Raw genomic sequence first — 21,547 nt, 5'->3', positions numbered from 1 at the left:
AGTTCTGATTGGTTGGCACGTCAACTCCGATTGATTGAGCCTTTGCCTTGACAGATGCACCAGGGAACTATTGCCCCCACTATTTTGTTGATTCAAAGAAGTTGCAAAGCCTGGACATGTTTCTTTAGCCTACAGAGCACAGGCCTCTGTATATGAATATATGTAACTTCCAGCAATCATGGGCGAAATTCTCCGTTATCGTCGGAAAGTCCTCCGATCGGCGCAAAAAACGGCGCAAATCCGACTTGCGTCACGTCGGAAAAATGGGTCGATAGTCTCCGGCCCGAAATGGGCTAGCAGCGACGTAACGGGATCCACGCTTGCGCAGTGGTTCACGCCGTGCAGCGTCATACGCGCTGCACGGCGTGACGGCTCAAAAGGCCGGGCTGCTCCCCCCCACCCGACCGGAACACCCGACCGGAACACCCGACTGGACGGCTGGCCGTCGCTCAGCCCCGAGGTTCGAGTCACGCGATGTGGAGGCGCTCCTGGACGCGGTGGAGCAGAGGAGGGATGCCCTGTATCCCGGGCACGGCCGCAGAGTTGCCCCACGCCACAGCCGGCGTCTGTGGAGGGAAGTGGCAGAGGCCGTCACCGCTGTGGCCCTGACACCACGGACAGGCACCCAGTGCCACAAGAAGGTGAACAACCTCGTCAGAGCAGGCAGGGAGCCTCCCCCATATCCCCCCTCCCCATATCCCCCCTCCCCTATATCCCCCCTCCCCCATATCCCCCCTCCCCCATATCCCCCTCCCCCATATCCCCCCCTCCCCCATATGCCCCCCTCCCCCATATCCCCCCCTCCCCATATCCCCCATATCCCCCCTCCCCCATATCCCCCCTCCCCCATATCCCCCATATCCCCCCTCCCCCATATCCCCCCCTCACCCATATCCCCCATATCCCCAAGTGAATCCAGCCCTAACCTTAACCTCTGCAATGCACGCGCAACCGATGGCGTGCATTCATATACCTGCCTAACACTGTTGCCTTTTACCCCTGCCCCCCGCCCCCCCACAGGAGAAGCGCGCACACAACAATAGGGAGCATGTGAGGACTGGAGGAGGGCCCGCTGATGAGAGGCCACTGACCGAACACCAGGAAAGGGCCCTGGAACTGGCTGGCGGACCTGAGGACCGGGAGGTTGCTGATGCAGAGGTCGGGGGCGTACTAGCAAGTGAGCCACCGACAGCCCGTCCCCATATCCCCCCTCCCCTATATCCCCCTCCCCCGTATCACCTGATCACTGCCTGATGTCTAACCATGCATGCTTCATTGTGTATCGCAGGACCAAACGTCCAGGCACCCATCCCCGCAGATGCAGACCGCCCGCAGGATGCCCCTCGGAGACCACAGGAGACAGAGAGACCCGCACCCTCCAGCATGCGACGCCCGCAGGATGCCCCTCGCACACCACGGGAGACGGAGAGACCTGGACCCTCCAGCATGCGATGCCCGCAGGATGCCCCTCGCACACCACGGGAGACGGAGAGACCTGGAGCAACAGGGAGACGACACCCCCGTCACGTGCGGGAGCGACCACCCAGCGACGAGGGGGGCAGCCACAGGCCCCCGTCACATCCGAGCCAGGACACCACTACCCAGGACACCACTACCCAGGACACCACTACCCAGGACACCACTACCCAGGACACCACTACCCAGGACACCCCTACCCGGGACAGCACTACCCAGGAAGACGAAATACCAGACAGTGACTCAGAGTGGATGGGTGGAGACGAACCCCCACCCCAAAGTGCCATGGACGCAGAGTGGGACGAAGAGCACGACACAACGCCACTGCTGTCACCAACACCCTCCACCATCGCAGAAACACTCACCACGGTTGGGCACTTTAGTGATGAGGCGTCTGGTACACTCACTGGTGCGCACAACACAGCCGTCCCGGTACAGCAGGTGGAGGTAGGAGCAGCAGAGGGACCGGGCGGTCGGAGGGCAGCCCAGCCCAAGCGAACATCTGCCGCCCAGATGGATCCCGGGATCCTGCAGTTACCACATCCACACATAGATCCGATGCAACCACCGACCCGGAGACGAGCGAAGAGGGTGACGGGCGGCTTGCGGCGGCTGCGGTCGCAGGTGGAGGAGTCCACCCGCGTCCAGGAGCTGGGAGTGGTGCCGGTCATGCGTGCCACCCAGGCCGACACCGCACGGGTGGCGTCCGCGGTGGAGGCAATGGGTGCGACGGTGTCAGACATGGGGAACGGTTTGCGAGGCCTGGGGCCTTCCGTGCAGGCGGCGTCTGTGGCCCAGGAAATGGCTGCCCTCTCACAGGATGCCATGAGCCAGTGCCAGCGCCAGATGGCAGAGGCGCTCAACACCATAGCCCAGTCTCAGCAGGCCATGGCCCAGTCTCTGCAGGCCATTGCCCAGTCTCTGCAGGCCATCGCTGAGGGCATCGGCGCCAGTGGCCATGTGCGAGCCGGCGTCGCACTGTCACAGACAGGGTTTGCCAACCCCCTGGGCTCCATGGCTGCAAACCTGCAGACCCCTGTCGATACCAGCACAGGCCTCCAGGACTGGCAGCGCCAGATGTCGGGGGGGCGTCGGATGGCCAGTCCGTTCGCATCCCCCACCCATGTAGAGGCCTGGGGGCCATCGGGCACCCCGAGGGAGGAGGAGGTGGTGTGGTCCGTCCCGGCTCCCTCTGTAGGGGAGGTCCCGGTACACCGCGACACCTCGGACTCCCCCCCTTCCGTCCCAGGTGCATCGGGTGGGCAACGGGCAGGACAGGCTGGCAGCTCGCCATCCCAGTCGCCCGGGCCGCAGCCTGGCCCATCTAGGCCAGGGCGTCCCAGGAAACGGCCGCCAAAGGGATCCAGTGTCAGAGGGCAGGAATCACAGGAGTCCACCTCCAGTTCTGCTGTACCGTCTGGGGAACCACGTAGACGTAGTCAAAGGGCCCGTAAGGCCAAACAATTAGACACCGAGTAAGTTGGCACGGTTGCAGGGCACAGATGAGTTTTAGGGGCTAGGGTACGTGCATGAACTCCTTTGGTTATTAAAGTCAATGTTACACCTACAGAAGCTGCCTTTGTGCTCTGTCCAAAGTGTGCGGGGGTGTCATGTACGTTGAGCGCAAGTGTGTGTGTGAGGGGTGGTCTTACTTCAGCCCCAGGTGAGTCTGCCCCCTTCCCCCTGGGCCGCCATCAACATCCCCCGGGCAGAGGACGGGACCGTGCGCTGCAGTGTCACAGCCGCATGCAGGGATGGTCCGGGTGGATGGTGGTACTGTGGCCATGGGTCAGACATAGTCCAACGATGTAGAGCCAGGAGCTCACCGCAGGGCGGGTTGTCATCATCCTCCATGGCCTGCGATAGACACGCGTCCACCCGCAACTGTGTGAGCCCGGCCCGTTGTGCCGCAGGTGGATCGGCAATGGGGGGGGGGGGGGTGGTGTGCATGCGGGTGGGGTGGGTGGGGTTGGTGAGGGGGGTGAGGGTGCTGGGTGGGTGGATGGGTGGGGGGTGTGGGTGGTCGGCTGTTGCCATGGTGTGCGGTCTGTGGCCATACTACCCGATTCCCACGCCCATCTAGTCAGGGAAGCGGGCGTCTATCAGTCTGTCCCGTGCCCGCTGGGCCAGCCGGTAACGGTGGACAGCCACCCGCCTGTGTCTACCCCGTCTGCCCTGACCATTGCCCCCATCCCCTTCATCTGGGGAGGACTGGGCCTCTTCCTGCTGCTCCTCCACTCCGCCCTCCTCTGCCTGCGGCACATCGCCCCTCTGCTGGGCTATGTTGTGCAGGACGCAGCACACCACAATGATGCGGCCGACCCTATCTGACCGATACTGGAGGGCGCCCCCAGAGAGGTCCAGGCACCTGAAACGCATCTTCAGCACGCCAAAGCACCTCTCGATCACTCCCCTTGTCGCTACATGGGCATCATTGTAGCGGTTCTCCGCCTCATTGCGTGGCCTCCGTATAGGCGTCATCAGCCACGATCGCAATGGGTAGCCCCTGTCGCCCAGCAACCAGCCCCTCAGCCGGGGATGGCGTCCCTCGTACATGCCGGGGATGGATGACCGCAACAACACGAATGAGTCGTGTACACTGCCTGGGTGACGGGCGCAGACGTGCAGCATCATCATGCGGTGGTCGCAGACCACCTGTACGTTCATCGAATAGGTCCCCTTCCTATTAGTGAACACGGCCCTGTGGCCGCACGGCGGCGTGCATCCCATCGATCACGCCCTGGACCATGGGGAACCCGGCCACGGCAGAGAAGCCCACGGCCCGGGCATCTTGGCTGGCCCGGTCCACGGGGAAGCGGATGTAGCGGTGCGCCATGGCATATAGGGCATCTGTCACTTCCCGGATGCACCGGTGCACCGATGGCTGCGATATGCCGGACAGGTCCCCACTCGGTGCCTGGAATGACCCCGTTGCATAAAAGTTCAGGGCCACCGTAACCTTGACGGACACGGGGAGAGGGTGTCCCCCGCCAGTGCCACGCGGTGACAGGTGTGCCAACAGGTGGCAGATGTGTGCCACGGTTTCCCGGCTCATCCGGAGTCTCCTCCTGCATTCCCGGTCCGTGAGGTCCTGGTATGACTGCCGGGGCCGGTACACACGGGGTGCCCTCGGGTGCCTCCGTTGCCGTGGGGCCGCGACGTCCTCCTCCCCCTCCTCGTCCTGTCGGTCAGGTGTCTCTCCAGCCTGGGCGGCTGCCGCCTGCCTCTCTGGCACGCTCCTCCTCCTCCTCCTCCTCCTCATCCAGGGCAACATAGACATGAGCGGCTGCCACCACGGCGGCCAACATCGCTGGATGATCTGAAAACATGACAGCCTGGTGGGGGGGGAGGGGAACGACGACATGTCATCATTGCCCATATCCTCTCCTCCCCCCAGCCAGGTGGCATGGACCGCATGGGTCCAACTGTTGGAGGCTGGCACCTGGCCAGGTGGACCAACTCACTTGCCTTCCATCCCCCTCCTCGGCACGGACCCCCCCCCAACCTCCACCCCGGCACGGAGCCCCCCCCAACCTCCACCCCAGCACGGACCCCCCCCCCAACCTCCACCCCGGCACGGACCCCCCCCAACCTCCACCCCGGCACGGACTCCCCCCCCAACCTCCACCCCGGCACGGACCACCCCCCCCAAACTCCACCCCGGCACGGACCCCCCCCAACCTCCACCCCGGCACGGACCACCCCCAACCTCCACCCCGGCACGGACCCCCCCGAACCTCCACCCCGGCACGGACCCCCCCCCCCCCAACCTCCACCCCGGCACGGACCCCCCCCCCAACCTCCACCCCGGCACGGACCCCCCCCCCAACCTCCACCCCGGCACGGACCCCCCCCAACCTCCACCCCGGCACGGACCCCCCCCCAACGTCCACCCCGGCACGGACCCCCCCCAACCTCCACCCCGGCACGGACCCCCCCCCCCCCCAACCTCCACCCCGGCACAGAACCCCCCCCCAACCTCCACCCCAGCACGGACCCCCCCCCCCAACTTCCACCCCGGCACGGATCCCCCCCCAACCTCCATCCCGGCACGTACCCCCCCCAACCTCCACCCCGGCACAGAACCCCCTCCCCCAACCTCCACCCCAGCACAGACCACCCCCCCCCAACCTCCACGCCGGCACGGATCCCCCCCCCCAACCTCCACCCCGGCACGGACCCCCCCCCAACCTCCAGCCCGGCACGGACCCCCCCCCCCCCAACCTCCACCCCGGCACGGACCCCCCCCAAACTTCCACCCCGACATGGACCCCCCATCCACCTCCCCGGCACGGACGCCCTCCCGGCACTCCCCCGGAGCCCAGCCTACCCTAACCACCCCCCCCCCCCCCGCCGCACACACACACACACAACCCGAGACACACCTCTCCTCACGCATTCAGACTGCGGCCACGCCATTGCCTGCCCAGAGCCAACCCCCCAGGCCGTCACTCACCTCCACGCTGGTCGGCGTGAGCCTGGAGCACTGGGTCACGCCGATGAAAAGGAGGTTTAATTTACGTCGACGTGAACGGTCATCACGTCGACGGGACTTCGGCCCATCCGGAAGGGAGAATATCGGCAGGCCGAAAATCGGCTGCCTTGCGCAGACCCGTGACATTCTCCGCGGCAGCGGCGACATTAACGCCCCGCCGACTTTTCTCCCTTCGGAGACTTCGGCAACCGGAGGGGGCGGGATTCACGGCGGCCAACGGCCATTCTCCGACCCTCTGGGGGGTCGGAGAATGACGCCCCGTAAGTGAACCACATTGCAAACCTTTTTATAATATAAATTTAGAGTACCCAATTCTTTTTTTCCAATCAAGGGGCAATTTAGGGTGGTCAATCTACCTACCCTGAACCTCTTCTTCGGTTGTGGGGACGAGACCCACGCAGGCACTGGGGAAATGTGCAAACACTACACGGGCAGTGACCCGGGGCCGGGATTGGACCCGGCCCTCGGTGCCGTGAGGCAGCAGTGCTACCCACTGCACCACTGTGCTGCCAACGCCACATTGTGGACCTGACTAATAATCTTAAATTGATTGTCGATGTAATTCATTGGCACACATGAGATTGGTCAGCAAATGCTAACTAATTGCAGAATCATGTGTTCTGAGTTTTGCAAGTAATGAGTTGATTAAGTGCGATCAGTACCTACGTATGTGACATTGCATCGGCACTGAAGTTCATATACCACATTATTCATTTGTGTGGAAAGCAGAGAAATTTGAGCAACAAGTGCAGTTAGCTTTCCACGTTCCACATATGCAGCAGCAACACGAGTGGTGTTTTCAACTAATAGGATGTTGCCGTCAAACCAAATTGTTTTTCTGTCTACCATACAAATAAGTAATGTGGTATATGAATCTCAGTGCAATGTTGGTATATAGGCAGTCCATCCTAAAGGCTGGAGGATCTTATCAAACAGCTCATCCCTTGCATGTTCACAATTTTCAGACTGCCAGCTGTACTCAACTACCCTGTGCTTGCACAACTCCGAACATAAAGCTGGATTCTCCACAGCCTGCAGCCGGGAGCAGAGTTCCTGCTGAGGCGGAGAATCCAGCATCATCAAAAAAATAGGGTCGGCACGGTTCCGATGCTCCAGTGCCCCGCTGATGGCGCTATTGAGGTTTGCGCCCCGAGCCAGCGGCAGGATGCGAATGGGTCACAATAACCCATTTACATCCTGTTAATGGGCTGGGCACCGGATCCTCCAAGCCCATCTGATTCTCCGGTCCTCTGGGCCAGCATTCACATGGATGAGAATTTGCCAGCATGGTCCTCGGGCAGTGGACTTTGCGTTGGGCCAAGAGGGTAACTCTTGTAACGAGTTGCCCCCAAAGTCCATCGGAGGGTCCCGACCCTCCCCAAAATGCAAATTGCTGCCCACCTCACCCCAGTCAGAACCCCACCAGACAACCCATCAGAGACCTCCCCCGTAAGAGAGCCCCTCACCAGAGATCCCCATAAGAGAAAACTATATCAGAGACCCCCCCCCCCCACCAGAGACACTCCATAAAAAAGACCCCCATCAGATATCCCCCATAATAGAGACCCCATCAGACACCTCCATAAGAGATACCCCATAAGAGAGTCCTCCACCGGAGACATCCCCATAAGATAGACACCACCAGAAACCCCCACCAGACATCCCCATTACAGAGATCCCCACCAGAGACCCCTTCATAAGGGAGACCTTACCAGAGACTCCACATTACAGAGAAACCCATCAGAGACCCTATAACAGAAACCCACACAAGAGACCCCCACTAAAGACCCTCCATCATAGACACCCACCAGAGACCCCCATTACAGAGACCCACAAAAGACACCCGCCTATTACGGAGAACCCACCAGAAACTCCCGCAATTCAGAGACTACCACCAGAAACCACCTACCCCCCCCCCCCCCCCCCCCCCCCCTCTTTATTACAGAGACCCCTGTCTGGAAGCTAGGAGAAGGCCAGACAGAGATAGTGAACAAAAATCACAGCTTTAAAATTCACCTGTGCCCAACACCTGCTGGCTCAGGCAGAGGAAGCAGCATCTGTAAATTCCTAGAGAGTAAAAACCACATCAGCTGGGTTTGAACCCTCTCAGATCTTTGATCTGCAAAGCTTTCATTCACCAGAAAATCTGAGAAAGACACTGCAAGGAGGCAAGATAATCCGTCCCACAAGAGTCGTAGAGTCATAGATGTTTACAGCATGGAAACAGGCCCATTGGGCCAGCTGGTCCATGCCGCCCAGTTTCTATCACTAAGCTAGTCCCACCTGCCTGCATTTGGCCCATATCCCTCTATACCCACCCTGCCAATGTAACTGTCGAACTGCTTTTTACAGGACAAAATTGTACCCGTCTCTACCACTGCCTCTGGCAGCCCATTCCAGATTCTCACCACCCTCTGTGTGAAGAGATTTCCCCTCTGGTCTCTTTGGTATCTCTCTCCTCTCACCTTAAACCTATGCCCTCTAGTTCTAGACTCCTCTACCTTTGGGAAAAGATGTCGACTATCTACCTTATCTATGCTCCTCATTATTTTATAGACCTCTGTAAGCTCACCCCTAAACCTCCTATGCTCCAGGGAAAAAAGTCGCAGCCTATCCAGCCTCTCCTTATAACTCAGGCCATCAAGTTCTGGTAGCATCCTCGTAAATCTCTTCTGCACTCTTTCTAGTTTAACAATATCCTCCCTATAATAGGGTGACGAGGACTGAACACAGTATTCCATGTGTGGTCTTACCAATGTCTTGTACAATTTCAACAAGGCATCCCAATTCCTGTATTCAATATTCTGACCAATAAAACTTAGCATGCTGAATGCCTTCTTCACCACCCTGTCCACCTGCGACTCCACCTTCAAGATGCTATGAACCTGTATTCCTAGAACTCTTTGTTCTGTAACACTCCCCAACTCTCTATCATTAACTGAATAGGTCCTGCCCTGATTTGATCTACCAAAATGCATCACCTCACATTTATCTAAATTAAACTCCATCTGCCATTCATCGGCCACTGGCCCAATTGGCCAAGATCCTGTTGCAATCTTATATAACCTTCTTCACCATCCACTATGCCACCAATCTTGGTGTCATCTGCAAAGTTACTAACCATGCCTCCTTCAGTCTCATCCAAATCATTTATATATATCACAAATAACAGTGAACCTAGCATCGATCCCTGAGGCACACCGCTGGTCACAGGCCCCCAGTTTGAAAAACAACCCTCCACAACCACCATCTGGCTTTAGTCGCCAAACCAATTTTGTATCCAATTGGCTACCTCACCCTGGATTCCATGAGATTGAACCTTTTGCAACAACCTACCATGCAGTACTTTGTCAAAGCCTTGCTAAACCTATATAGAGAAAGGCGACCGCACTGCCCTCATCTACCTTCTTGGTTACTCGTTCAAAAAGCTCAATCAAATTCGTGAGACATGACTTTCCCCTTACAAAGCTATGTTGACATTCCCTAATTAGCCCTTGCCTGTCTAAATGCCTGTAGATCCTGTCCCTCAGAATACCTTCTAACAACATACCAATACAGAAATAAGACTCACCGGTCGGCAGTTCCGGGCTTATCCCTACAGCCCTTCTTAAACAAGGGCACAACATTTGCTCTCCTCCAATCTTCAGGCACCTCTCCTGTGGCTGTCAATGATTTAAATATCTCAGCTAGGGGGCCGGCAATTTCCTCCCTAGCCCCCCACAACGTCCTGGGATACATTTCATTAGATCCCGGGGATTTGTCTATCTTGAAGTGCTTTAATACCTCCAGCACCTCCTTTTCTGTAATATGTATACTCCTCAAGACATCACTTTTTATTTGCCCAATTTCCCTAACATTCGTGCCTTTCTCAACAGTAAATACTGACGAGAAATATTCATTTAGGACCTCTCCCATCGCTTGTGGATCCGCACATAGATGACTCTGTTTATCCTTAAGAGGCCCTACCCTCTCCCTAATCACTCTTTTGACCTTTATGTCTCTGTAAAAGCTCTTTGGATTTTCCTTTGCCTTATTTGCCAAGACAATCTCATCTCCCCTTTTTGCCCTCCTGACTTCTCTCTTAACTCTACTCTGACAAGCCCTGTATTCTTCAAGGGACCCACTTGATCCCAGCTGCCTATGCATATTATATGCCTCCTTCTTCCTTTTGACCATAGCCTCAATATCCCTAGTTATCCAGCGTTCCCTACTTCTACCAGCCTTACCCTTCACTCTAAGAGAAATGTTCTCACCCCGAACCCTAGTTAACACACTTTTGAAAGACTCCCACATACCAGCTGTCCCCTGTTCCAGACCCACGGCTGAACCTCACTGCTTTCAGTATGAAGGAGAACGTATTGTTGATTCTGCCTTGGCTCAGTGGTGGTGCTCTTTCCTTAAAGCCAGATGATCAAAAATTCAAATTGCACACCATAATTTAGGCCGATACCTCATATTGCACCGAGAAAGTAACGTATTATTCAAAGCGCTAGCCTGGACTTTCCCCGAGATATTTCAGCACAATTCACCCAAAATCAGCCAACATACCAGCACAAAAGAGTAGTTTAAAAAACGTTACAGTGGAACTTGTATTCCTCCCCACCACCCCCAAACACAACATGCCATCGGGATCAAATCAATCACCGAGATCTGGGCCTTTGAATGGGCTCTTAAAATTAAGTTGATTCTTTTGTGCACAAGGGTACATTTGAAAAAGTTTGAACATTTTATTCAACTTACTAACTCAATAACTGGCAAATCATTTTTTTTTTCTCTTTTCAAGTTATTTTCCGTTGTTTGAGATCACTCATTGCTGGTCAGCCGGGCACTCGGATTAAATAAACTTATTTTTTGTGAAAGATGCATTTGCAACTGTAATAATCAAACTGGACAATTATTGCTCTTATATATCATGCTCTATTTTTTTTAGAAAAAACACATACATTCTAATAAACTACCTGATTGTGCTGTTTTGTGGCAAATTTTAAGTTTGTCAATAAACAAATGTGTTTGAGAGGAAACTCGAGAAACAAAATGCATCTCAGAACTAGTACAGTTTTGGGCGCAATTTGGGCCCAGGTCACTAATTCTGTCCGAAGCAGAAACTCTACCATGCAGTGTTATGGATGAGGTGTTAATCCAAGGATCAATCTCCTCTCTCAGTTGGATATAAAAAACTCATGGCAATATTTGAAGAATAGCAGAGGAGTTCTGCCAGTGCACCTGTCCAACATTTATCACTCAGGTAACACTTCAAAAATCAAACCAACTGGTCAATTATCACAGTGCCATTTGTCAGACTTTGCTTTGTCCAAATCGGCCACTGTGTGAGCCTACAAAACAGCAGCGACCATACTCGGATAAGTAATTAATTGTTTGTAAAATGTTTTGGGGTGCCCCAAGAGCAAGGGGTTATATAAATGAAGCTCTTTCATTGTAAATACTTTGTTTCCAACTTCTGACAGTAGGTAGGATTCATATATATGATCTACCTTAGTGCAATTGGCTGCTTTAGGTTCCAGGTCATTTAGTGTAACTAACTCTCGTAGAAGACTACTTTCTTGATAGCCACCCTTTACTCCACGCAACTTGAAGTAAGCTTGAGGTCTCTGCAGGATTAACCGGAGGTTTATTGCAAACCCTGCCATATCTATGGCGAATGGTCTGTGCGGATCAAACACTGTTTTCCATCCGTAAACTTTTCCCACTGCATTCACTTTTGGAGATTCATATCGGAGTCCGCCCACGAAGGCAACAGGCCAGACTGAGACTTTCCTCGTGGCACGCATCTAAATGGAAAGTGAAACAAAAAAAAAAGTGGCAGCATTTGCTGTTCATTGAAATCAAGTCAACAGAATTACCATAAAAATGCATTTAAAGGATTAGTCCCTTGTGTGTTTTAACAGGATTCAACATGCTATCAAAAACATTGATCAGATTAAAACCTCCCTTTAATCAGTATGGATAGAAGAAGCGGACCAGACGTTGGAACATTCTCACTGTGGTTATGTTGTGCCTATTCTAATGTTTGGAGGCAGCATCCCAGACTTACAATATCAGTAAAGACTTTTAATTTTACTGTCCATTAGACGTCCAACATCTCCATTTTATCTGAACAGAGCACTTCCTCAACCAAATGGGGAACAAAATTAAAGGACTACTTCAAGTGATAGTCAGTGGTCACTTGGGCATCGTTGACAACAGTGGAACATACATAAGGTAAGTATTACTATGCAAAGCAGTCAACTTGATATTTTGTAGAATCCTATTTATTTTTAGTTTCAATCTTCCTAGAAACAACAGCATTAGCTCTCCACCTCAGTCTTGAAAAGTTAAATCACAGGGGGAAAGTTAAATCACCAGCAATTCATAGAACATAGAACAATACAGCGCAGTACAGGCCCTTCGGCCCACGATGTTGCACCGAAACAAAAGCCATCTAACCTACACTATGCCATTATCATCCATATGTTTATCCAATAAACTTTTAAATGCCCTCAATGTTGGCGAGTTCACTACTGTAGCAGGTAGGGCATTCCACGGCCTCACTACTCTTTGCGTAAAGAACCTACCTCTGACCTCTGTCCTATATCTATTACCCCTCAGTTTAAAGTTATGTCCCCTCGTGCCAGCCATTTCCATCCGCGGGAGAAGGCTCTCACTGTCCACCCTATCCAACCCCCTGATCATTTTGTATTCAGAGGTCCAAAGGAACATGGGTTCAAACCCCACCATGGCAGATTGTGGAATTGAAATTCAATTAATAAAATCTGGAATGTAAAACTAGTCTCAGTAATGGTGACCATGAAACTATCATCAATTATCTCAAAAATCCTTATGCGACCATCAATTCACGCGAGACGATTAGTAGAATTGAACAGTGGTTTTAATAAGTTAGATCTGTGCCTGCCTGCGACTGCTCTGTACTCAGTGCTGCCTACAGGCTGCAGATCAAGATACCACCCCTGAGGGGCGGAGCACGCAAGGGCATCAACATAATACAATACAATACAGTGGTGAATTGTAGCAGCAATACGTTCACCACAAATCCGTGTCCTTTAGAGAAGGAAATTTGCCATACTTATCTGGTCAGGCCTACGTGTGACTCCAGACCCACAGCAATATGGTTGACTCTTAACTGCTCTCCGAAATGGCTGAGCAAGGCACTCAGTTCAAGGGCAATTAGGGATGGGCAACAGATGCGGGCCCAGCCATTGACACCCACATCCCATGAAAGAATAAAGACTTCCTTTGCCTAAATTTATCTGGGGATCTGTAAAAATGTGACCATAATTGATTATTCCCAACCTGAACACACATTTTAATCAATTTCCAATATTTGATATTTCCATCTTCAGCAATCTGCTCCAAAGATGTTGAATCTTACTGGGCTATTACCCTGAAGGTGCTGATCCTTGCTGGGGTATGGCATTGAAGATGTTGATCCTTGTTGGGATATTACATTAAAGGTGCTGATTATATGATTTAAATGGCCATCTTGATGACTGGGGTCGTAAGTAGAAACAAGCTTTTTGACTCTGGGAGTTTTGTGAATAAACTCCTGTGTCTTGGATATTCCCCCATGTTTGCACATAGTAGCGGATACACAGTAATCAGGAGAGTGAAACCTCACTGACTAAATATTGTTCTCTCGCCTGCAATGTGCTGAGCAATGCAGATGTCGCAATGACCTGCTGACTAATAACAGCTAACAAAGCTTTAAAACTGTGTGGCTTCCCAATTTGTGACGAGCGAATATTTTAAAATAACTTTGCGGCTATGGAAAAGGATCATCCTCTTGCACAGTAAACAATTAATCGTCCAGTCCGGAATGTTCTACTCGCTGAATGGCAACAATATGCAGAGGAATTAACTTCCCTTTCAATTGAGGCACGCTCTTAAGTTTTGGTGGAAACTATTCCCATTTCAGAAGAAGGTGAAGTCGGGAAGAAATTCTTGGTTTAAACACTGATTAGCCGGCAGCACGGTGGTGCAGTGTTTAGCATTGCTGTCTCACGGCGCCGAGGTCCCAGGTTCGATCCAGGCTCTGGGTCACTGTCCGTGTGGCGTTTGCACATTCTCCCCGTGTTTGCGTGGGTTTCGCCCCCACAACCCAAAGATGTGCAGGTTTGGTGGATTGGCCATGCTAAATTGCCACTTAATTGGAAAAAATGATTTGGGCATTCTAAATTTATGTTAAAATAAAAAAAACACTGGAGAGAAAATGTTGGAAAATCTCAGCAGGTCTAGCAGCATCTGTAGGGAGAGAAAATAGCTAACTTTTTGAGTCCAGATGACCCTTTGTCAAAGATCCAGTGTGAAGTTTCTGAAGCTCCAGCAAAGCATGCAAGGCACTTCAACAAAACTTTATTCTTTATTCTTCAACAATTCTTTACTCTTCAACAACATCTCCTAAAGATGCCGTAGTGCTAAGCATGGCCATGTCAGGAACATTTACAGAAATATAGAAGCCTTAATGGATATTTTGATTAACTTTACACAGGTGAATAAATAGGAACCATGCTCAGCATAAACCTGATGTGGAGATGCCGGCGTTGGACTGGGGTGAGCACAGTAAGAAGTTTTACAACACCAGGTTAAAGTCCAACAGGTTTGTTTCGATGTCACTAGCTTTCGGAGCACTGCTCCTTCCTCAGGTGAATGAAGAGGTATGATAAACCTGTCATGGCTGACATATTGAAGAATGACTAACAGATTTCTGCAATGTTGTTTTGGGACTTTAGACAGATCACAGTTTGTGTTTTTCCCAAAGTGCTGAACCACACAATAATAGCTTTCGAATCTATTGCAAGGTTGCAAATAAAACATGCATAAAATTAATATATCTTTTAAAAATAATTTTTTCAGAAGAGATATATTGAATGAAGCATGGTTCATGACTGGGGCAACAATGGGAGCTGCACAAATTATTTTTAGAATGGTGAACAGGCCTTTTATAGGAATCAAAAGCAGTGTTAAGTTGACCGAAGAATGGCCAATGAATCACGTACACCTTTAAAGGATCAGTCACAGTTGTTCATCTGGATCATTCTGGGCATGGCTTTTACAAGTGGGATGTTCCTCTCTACCCTCATATTCAATATGATTTCAAAAGCCTATAAGCAGAATCTCTTCATATTTTGTGTTAGGATTAAATCAAAGCTAAACCCATACATTTAGAAGGTTGTGGGTTCAAATGCTACTCCTGGATTTGAGCTCATAAATCGAGGCTGACATTCCACTGCAATACTGAGGGGGTGCTACACTCTCAATAGTGCCTTTTTTGGATGAGATTTTAAAACAAGGTCCCATCTGCTGTCTCAGGTGAATGTATGAGAGCTCATGGCAGTATTTAGAAGATGTTGGTTATCCTTGGTATCCTGACATATTTTTACCTCAATAAACATTCCAAAAACAGATTCTGTGGTCATTGTCACTTTGTTGTTTGTGGGAGCTTGCAGTGCACACATTGGCTGCTGCGTTTCCTGCATTGCTACAGTTCACTGTTGAACAGCTGAAAATTACACCTTGAGGCAACCACAAGTTGTCAAAGGCGCTATATAAATGAAAGTGTTTCTTTTCCTTTTATAGTACAGGCAAGTACTATCACTCATGATGAAAACAGAACATAGTTTGCATTTCTTATTTAAAGGTGTATATAATAAAATAATTGGTTGATAAGTTTTATATATTTCAAGACCCCATTAAGCGTAGACAATTTCCTGGCAAAACTGAAGTAACCCCACTTTCTAAATCAAAGGTACGACAGTACTGATGATGCCAAGTTGTCATAGGTGACCCAACATTGATGTCTTTGTGTGCTGCAGCGCACACCAACCATGTTAAGTGACGGGGCACGTTTTCCATTGATTATCATAGATTATCATAGAATTTACAGTGCAGAAGGAGGCCATTCGGCCCATCGAGTCTGCACTGGCTCTTGGAAAGAGCACCCTAACCAAGGTCAACACCTCCACCCTATCCCCATAACCCAGTAACCCCACTCAACACTAAGGGCAATTTTGGACACTAAGGGCAATTTATCATGGCTAATCCACCTAACCTGCACATCTTTGGACTGTGGGAGGAAACCAGAACACCCGGAGAAAACCCACGCTCACACGGGGAGGATGTGCAGACTCCGCACAGACAGTGACCCAAGCCGGAATCGAACCTGGGACCCTGGAGCTGTGAAGCAATTGTGCTATCCACAATGCTACCGTGCTGCCCTCTTGGCTTGAAAAAGGGGGCCAGACCAAAATCTACCCCTTGAGTTCCAAGCACATTTGATGATATCTTCACAAAAATCTTAAATATCTGAACTGACATGCTTTGCAACGGATACCCTCAAAAACTGGGCATTTGCATGTTAGCCTAACAATTTGAGATAACAACGACCTTATGGAAAGTCAGGATTTAAGCATGTGGGCTGGATTCTCCATTCCTGCGGCTAAGTACCTGTCACCAACGGAGGATCTGTGGAGTTCCACAAAGGAAAATTTGGCGCCACACCTGCACCCATTCCGCTACTGGTAAGGGGCTAGCACCAGCGCCATGTGAAACACCCGCGGTACACATGAAAAATGGTGGCAGAATCGGCAGGTCGGTGCTGGACACGTGCAGGGCTGACAAGCTGTAGCCATGCGTACACTTACACCCCCACACACACACACTGATCGCACCTGACAATATGAAGCCGCTTGTGCCGGACCGCATACTGTAGAAAAAATGGAAAAATGTGGCATTTGGGCCATGAATGTTGTCCTGGGAGGACTTGAGAATTTTGTTTGGGGAACCGATGTTGGGCAAGCGGGAGGCGCGCGCTGGGACTCGCGGGGGCCGTTGCTTTTCAGCGAGAAGCGGCGGTTGGGAGCGCGAGCAGGAGGCAGGAGGTTATTTTTAAAAGAAACGGCAGTTGGAAAGCAGTTAGAAGTGAGTTGGAGAAAGGCAGCCGGAGAGGAAGGCAGCCGGCGACCAGGAGGCTGGGCGGTCAGCTCTGCAAAGCGGACAAGGAGCCGGCGGTGACAAAGAACAAGGTCATAAATAAATAAAGAGTTGGAGGAGGGAAGAAGAAAAGGCTGTGAGGCTCGCTTTTGAAAACCAAGCAGCCCAGATAATACATCAGAAGACCCAAAATTAAAAGAATGATGATTGACAAGGAAGACCTGAAGGTCTTACAACTGGCCCAAAGCATCCAAAGAAAAGATCTTTTATATCCTTTTTTAAAAGTAGTTTTAATCTTTCAATTTGAAAATAAAGTTAAGTTAAGTTGATAACCTGAAAGAGTGGATATCAGAAAGTTTACTTGATCTACTTATAAAAGCCTGACCCATGAGTAGAGCTATGAAGTGGTAAGTAAACAAAATCTTCTAGGAAGATATGGGTTATACCGGTGACTAACTTGAAACATTAGTTTGACCCGAAAAGCACCCACCTAAGTCTGCCTAGGAGTCAGGGACTCCCTGTTCACCACTTAGAATTTCTTGACTCATTTTTCGGTTTGGGGGAGATTTCTGCCTGATTACAACTTCAATACCCATCCACCCCAATCCCACAGCCTACCTCCCAGCCATCCCCCACTACTTATCCCAGCCCTAGCAGAAGCTCCCCAGCCAGCGGTACAACTGTCGGCGAAATATGGCGGTGCTGGATACTGTCCGTACGCCCTCTCTCTCCGCAGTCACCACACTAGGCTCATGACTGTTGAGACCACATGTGGCCCGTGCCGTCAGGAACTAGTTCCATCGAAGGTGGAGCATCACGGGTGGGCCCAATAATGATATGCCAACGTGGTTGTAACTACACACTTGATGGTGGGTGTGTCCAGAACCAGTCACAGTCCAACCAGGGGTCACAGTCTGAGGATACGGGGCAGACCATTTAGGACAGAGATTAGGAGAAATTTCTTCACCCAGAGAGTGGGGAGTCTGTGGAATTTGTTGCCACAGGAAGTAGTTCAGTCCAAAACATTGTGTGGTTTCAAGAAGCAGTTAGATATAGCACTTAGGGCGAAGTGGATCAAATGATATGGGGGACAGCGGGATTAGGCTATTAAGTTAGATGATCAGCCATGATCAGGTAGCACTGCCAAGTACCCAGGTGGCACCTGCAGTGCCAGGGTTCTACCTTGCCCAAAGAACATGCAACTAGGGGCCACCAATCCCCGGAGAGATCCCCATCAGTTCTGTTCCATCTAGTCCCCGTTCATGGAGACCAGTGCTGAACAGCCCTTATGAAGGGGTTGAATCCCAAAGCCTCAGGTACCTCAGGAACCTGCACATTAGAGTAAAGTTTACTGCCTCACTCTAATATGCAGATTTGCCAAAAGATGATCCAGCCCATTGTGGGTGGGATTCACATTGCAACATCAGTGCTCAGATCGTCAATGCAGGAAGAGATCGGGACGCCATTTTTACATGCTGCCCCATGCTGTGCCTGCACAACAGCTTGCCAAATTCTCAAGAGTCATTGCCGATATGTCCTGGGAGGTATTTTTCACTAAGCCACAAGTTGTGTCCGAAGCCAGGCCAAATCTCCATCTCTCCCATATAACCCTTCAGGAGCCTTCTTGCATCACATTCAGTCTAAAGGGTTATTATGTTACTGAGAACATTAAAAGCCCACAATCCAGTCCAGGCAGAATACTCTGGACCTTTACTAACTTTACCCCCGAGCTCTCGACCCCACTCGGACTACCCACCGCAGATGGCGAACCCCTCCAATGCCCCAACTCATCTCTTTGGGGGTCCTCGAGCCCCCCCCATCACCCAAGCTCTTAAAGGCAGGGCACCCCCAGCCCCGATCCCTGGCACAGACAATCTGAGCACAATGATTCGGGCATCACGGCACCTTTTGTCTGCCAGCCTGACACCCTAGAAGTGCCACGGTGGCACTGGCAGGGTGCCCAGGTGGCAGTGCTATGGTGCCAGGCTGACAGTACCAAGGTGTCTGGGTGGTACCGGGAGTGCCAGGGTGCCACTCAGAACCAACCACCCAGGGGGCTCCCATCACATGGGAGGTTGTAATGGCAGGTTGCAGAAAGTTGGTTTGTATTCCATTGAGTCTGAAAGATTGATGGGTGAGGTGATTGAGGTGTTCAAGATGTTAAAGAATACGTTATGAAGCACTTTTCTTTACACAAAAGATAACAGAAAACTAAAATGCTACTCCTTCGCTAGGTGCCATTAAGCCTGGTCCACATTGGGACCAGTGCTAAACGCAGCAATGGCGCGGTCTCCCAGGTCTGCGCGCTCATTCCTGGGCCTTGGAAGAATCAGACGGCAACAGATTTAAATGAGCCTAATGGCTCACTTAAATATGTTAATCTGGATCTCGGCGAGCGTTGGATCTCGCAAGGCGTCCTGAGCATTGCAAATCTCGCGAGAGGCCTCTTGCGAGATTTAATGGCCTCTTTGCATCTCTGAGTCGGGCACCATGAGGCAGTTCAATCGTCGTCTGCATTTCCTGCTTCCTTCCAGAGTTTTCACTCTGACCATCCGTGAGATATTTTGCGTCAAGAACCTGTTGCAACGGATTGGAGTTTCACTAGTTATTTAGTGTAAGGCACAAAATGTGAGATTGTAACTCACATTTGCAGAGTTAAAATTGGGCTCAAAGAGATTCCATTTTGTTGTTGTGGAGGATTCCTTATATTATGAAATATGCCATGTTAACACATATTGTCAAAAGAGATAAATTAGAAGACTCGAAAGGTTCAGCTTTGATAACCAGACTCTTTATAATGCTTGAAAGAGCACGATAGCCATCAACGTTGCAAAGTTAAGTGCAATATTAGTGAAAAACAAATGATGGGAATTATGTTTCATTTGTCACTGTCTCATTACCATATTTGTTATTACACTGGCACTGTGAGCTACAAAGCATTGTGATTTATGCAAACTATATTACATATTGTTACAATCCTAATGGGCTGAACATTGTTTCTCAAGTTGAGGCATAATGACCCATGTACTTGTGAAAGTGTAGGCGAATTTTGCAAATACTGGCCCTTCGGCATTGTCACTCACTTGTTCTGTTCGTTCTGGGGTAAAACATTTCTGTGCGTCATCATAAAGTAAAAACTATCTGTAATGGGCCAAAGCAAAGCCACTTTTTCAGAATATATACTGAAGGGATTTTAACATTTGAATGGACAGGTAACTCACAGATGTTAGGATAGACTCAGAAGATTGATTTTATGTCGCTTTGTGTGCTGGGAGCACAGATCAGGATTTGGGCATTCAAGTCAGCAGACACATAATCAGCTGTAGACTGCACACTGCCGTGAAGGAAAAACAGCATTTTGTTCTGTTAGTTCCATCTCCCTGATACCTCGACCTAATAAAATCTTATCGATCACAGTCTTGGAAGCTTCACCTGTCATAGGATCCACATTGAGGGAGTAGCATTTTAGTTTTCTGTTATCTTTTGTGTAAAGAAAAGTGCTTCATAACGTATTCTTTAACATCTTGAACACCTCAATCACCTCACCCATCAATCTTTCAGACTCAATGGAATACAAACTAACTTTCTGCAACCTGCCATTACAATTTAATCTTCGAACTTCCTGTGTAATTCTGGAGAATTGGCATTGCTATGGGCCAGGGTTTAGAGAACCCCAAAGTGTATCATGGAGTTCACCTGACCCACAACTTTTAATAGATTGTGGTATGGGGAGCACACGGCCCACTCTACAGGTGTGGTACAGCAGAAATGGAAAAGTATTTTTTAAAGCAAAACTATGTTTATTCTATGAACTCAAGTTAACCATTTTAAAACATAAAGTGAACATCTTAGCAGCCATTAATTCAAATAGAACCCCCAAAGACTACAGCACTAAGTAAATCTTTAAGCTTTCCTGTTTAACATCCATACGACTTAAAAACAAAACCTTTATTAGAAGCACCTCAGGTTAAAGTCACTACTGAAAACATTTATAATTCTGAATTCACCAAATGATCAAGAGATAGTCTTTTGATGGCATAGAGAACAGCAGTACGCCTGCTTGGTCTGGCTTCAGCTCCAACACTGAAAACAAAACTAAAACACACCCTGCAGCCTACTCAAAAATGAAAGTAAAAAGCTGACAGACAGCCCAGATCCACCCACTCTCTGACATCACTGCAGTAGTAAACACCTATTTCTTAAAGGTACTCTCACTACAGATATTTATATACACACCCATTTATAAACATCAGTTCTTAAAGGAAATCTCACATGACACCTCCTCCCAAGAAAAAAAAAACCTTCAACTTCAAGATGGTTTAATTTTTCACCTTTTCACTATCCTTTCAGAAATGCACACAGTAAATATACGTTTTTGTTTCAAAAAACTTCACATGCAAACAGGTATAATAATATAGTCCATTTTTGTTTTCGTTTTTCTTCCTCCAACTGAAATCCTTCTCGATTGACAGTCTCCTTGAACAAGAAGGTCTCTGCACGATCCGCCCATTTCTCTACACCTCGGCATTTCTCTTTAAAGTCAGATACTTTAGTTCAATCTTATCGCAGAGTCCCTTGCAATTCTCCAACACAGGAGCATTGGTTATCACAGCTTTCAGGCAGTCAAATGCC

The 21,547-nt window shown here is 50.2% G+C and overlaps 1 protein-coding gene across 2 annotated transcripts in view; it reads right to left on the bottom strand.

Annotated features, from left to right (window-relative positions):
• Positions 1 to 21,547, bottom strand: part of LOC140398247 (galactosylgalactosylxylosylprotein 3-beta-glucuronosyltransferase 1-like) — a 305,288-nt gene that overhangs the window by 40,969 nt on the left and 242,772 nt on the right. For both annotated transcript variants that reach the window (XM_072486684.1, XM_072486682.1), the window contains one exon: positions 11,464 to 11,760. In XM_072486684.1, the coding sequence (XP_072342785.1) occupies positions 11,464 to 11,760 (297 nt within the window). The remainder of the gene's footprint in view (positions 1 to 11,463; positions 11,761 to 21,547) is intronic.

Source organism: Scyliorhinus torazame, chromosome 21, assembly GCF_047496885.1.
Source record: "Scyliorhinus torazame isolate Kashiwa2021f chromosome 21, sScyTor2.1, whole genome shotgun sequence".
NCBI lineage: Eukaryota > Metazoa > Chordata > Chondrichthyes > Carcharhiniformes > Scyliorhinidae > Scyliorhinus > Scyliorhinus torazame.
This window is presented reverse-complemented; position numbering and strand designations above follow the sequence as displayed.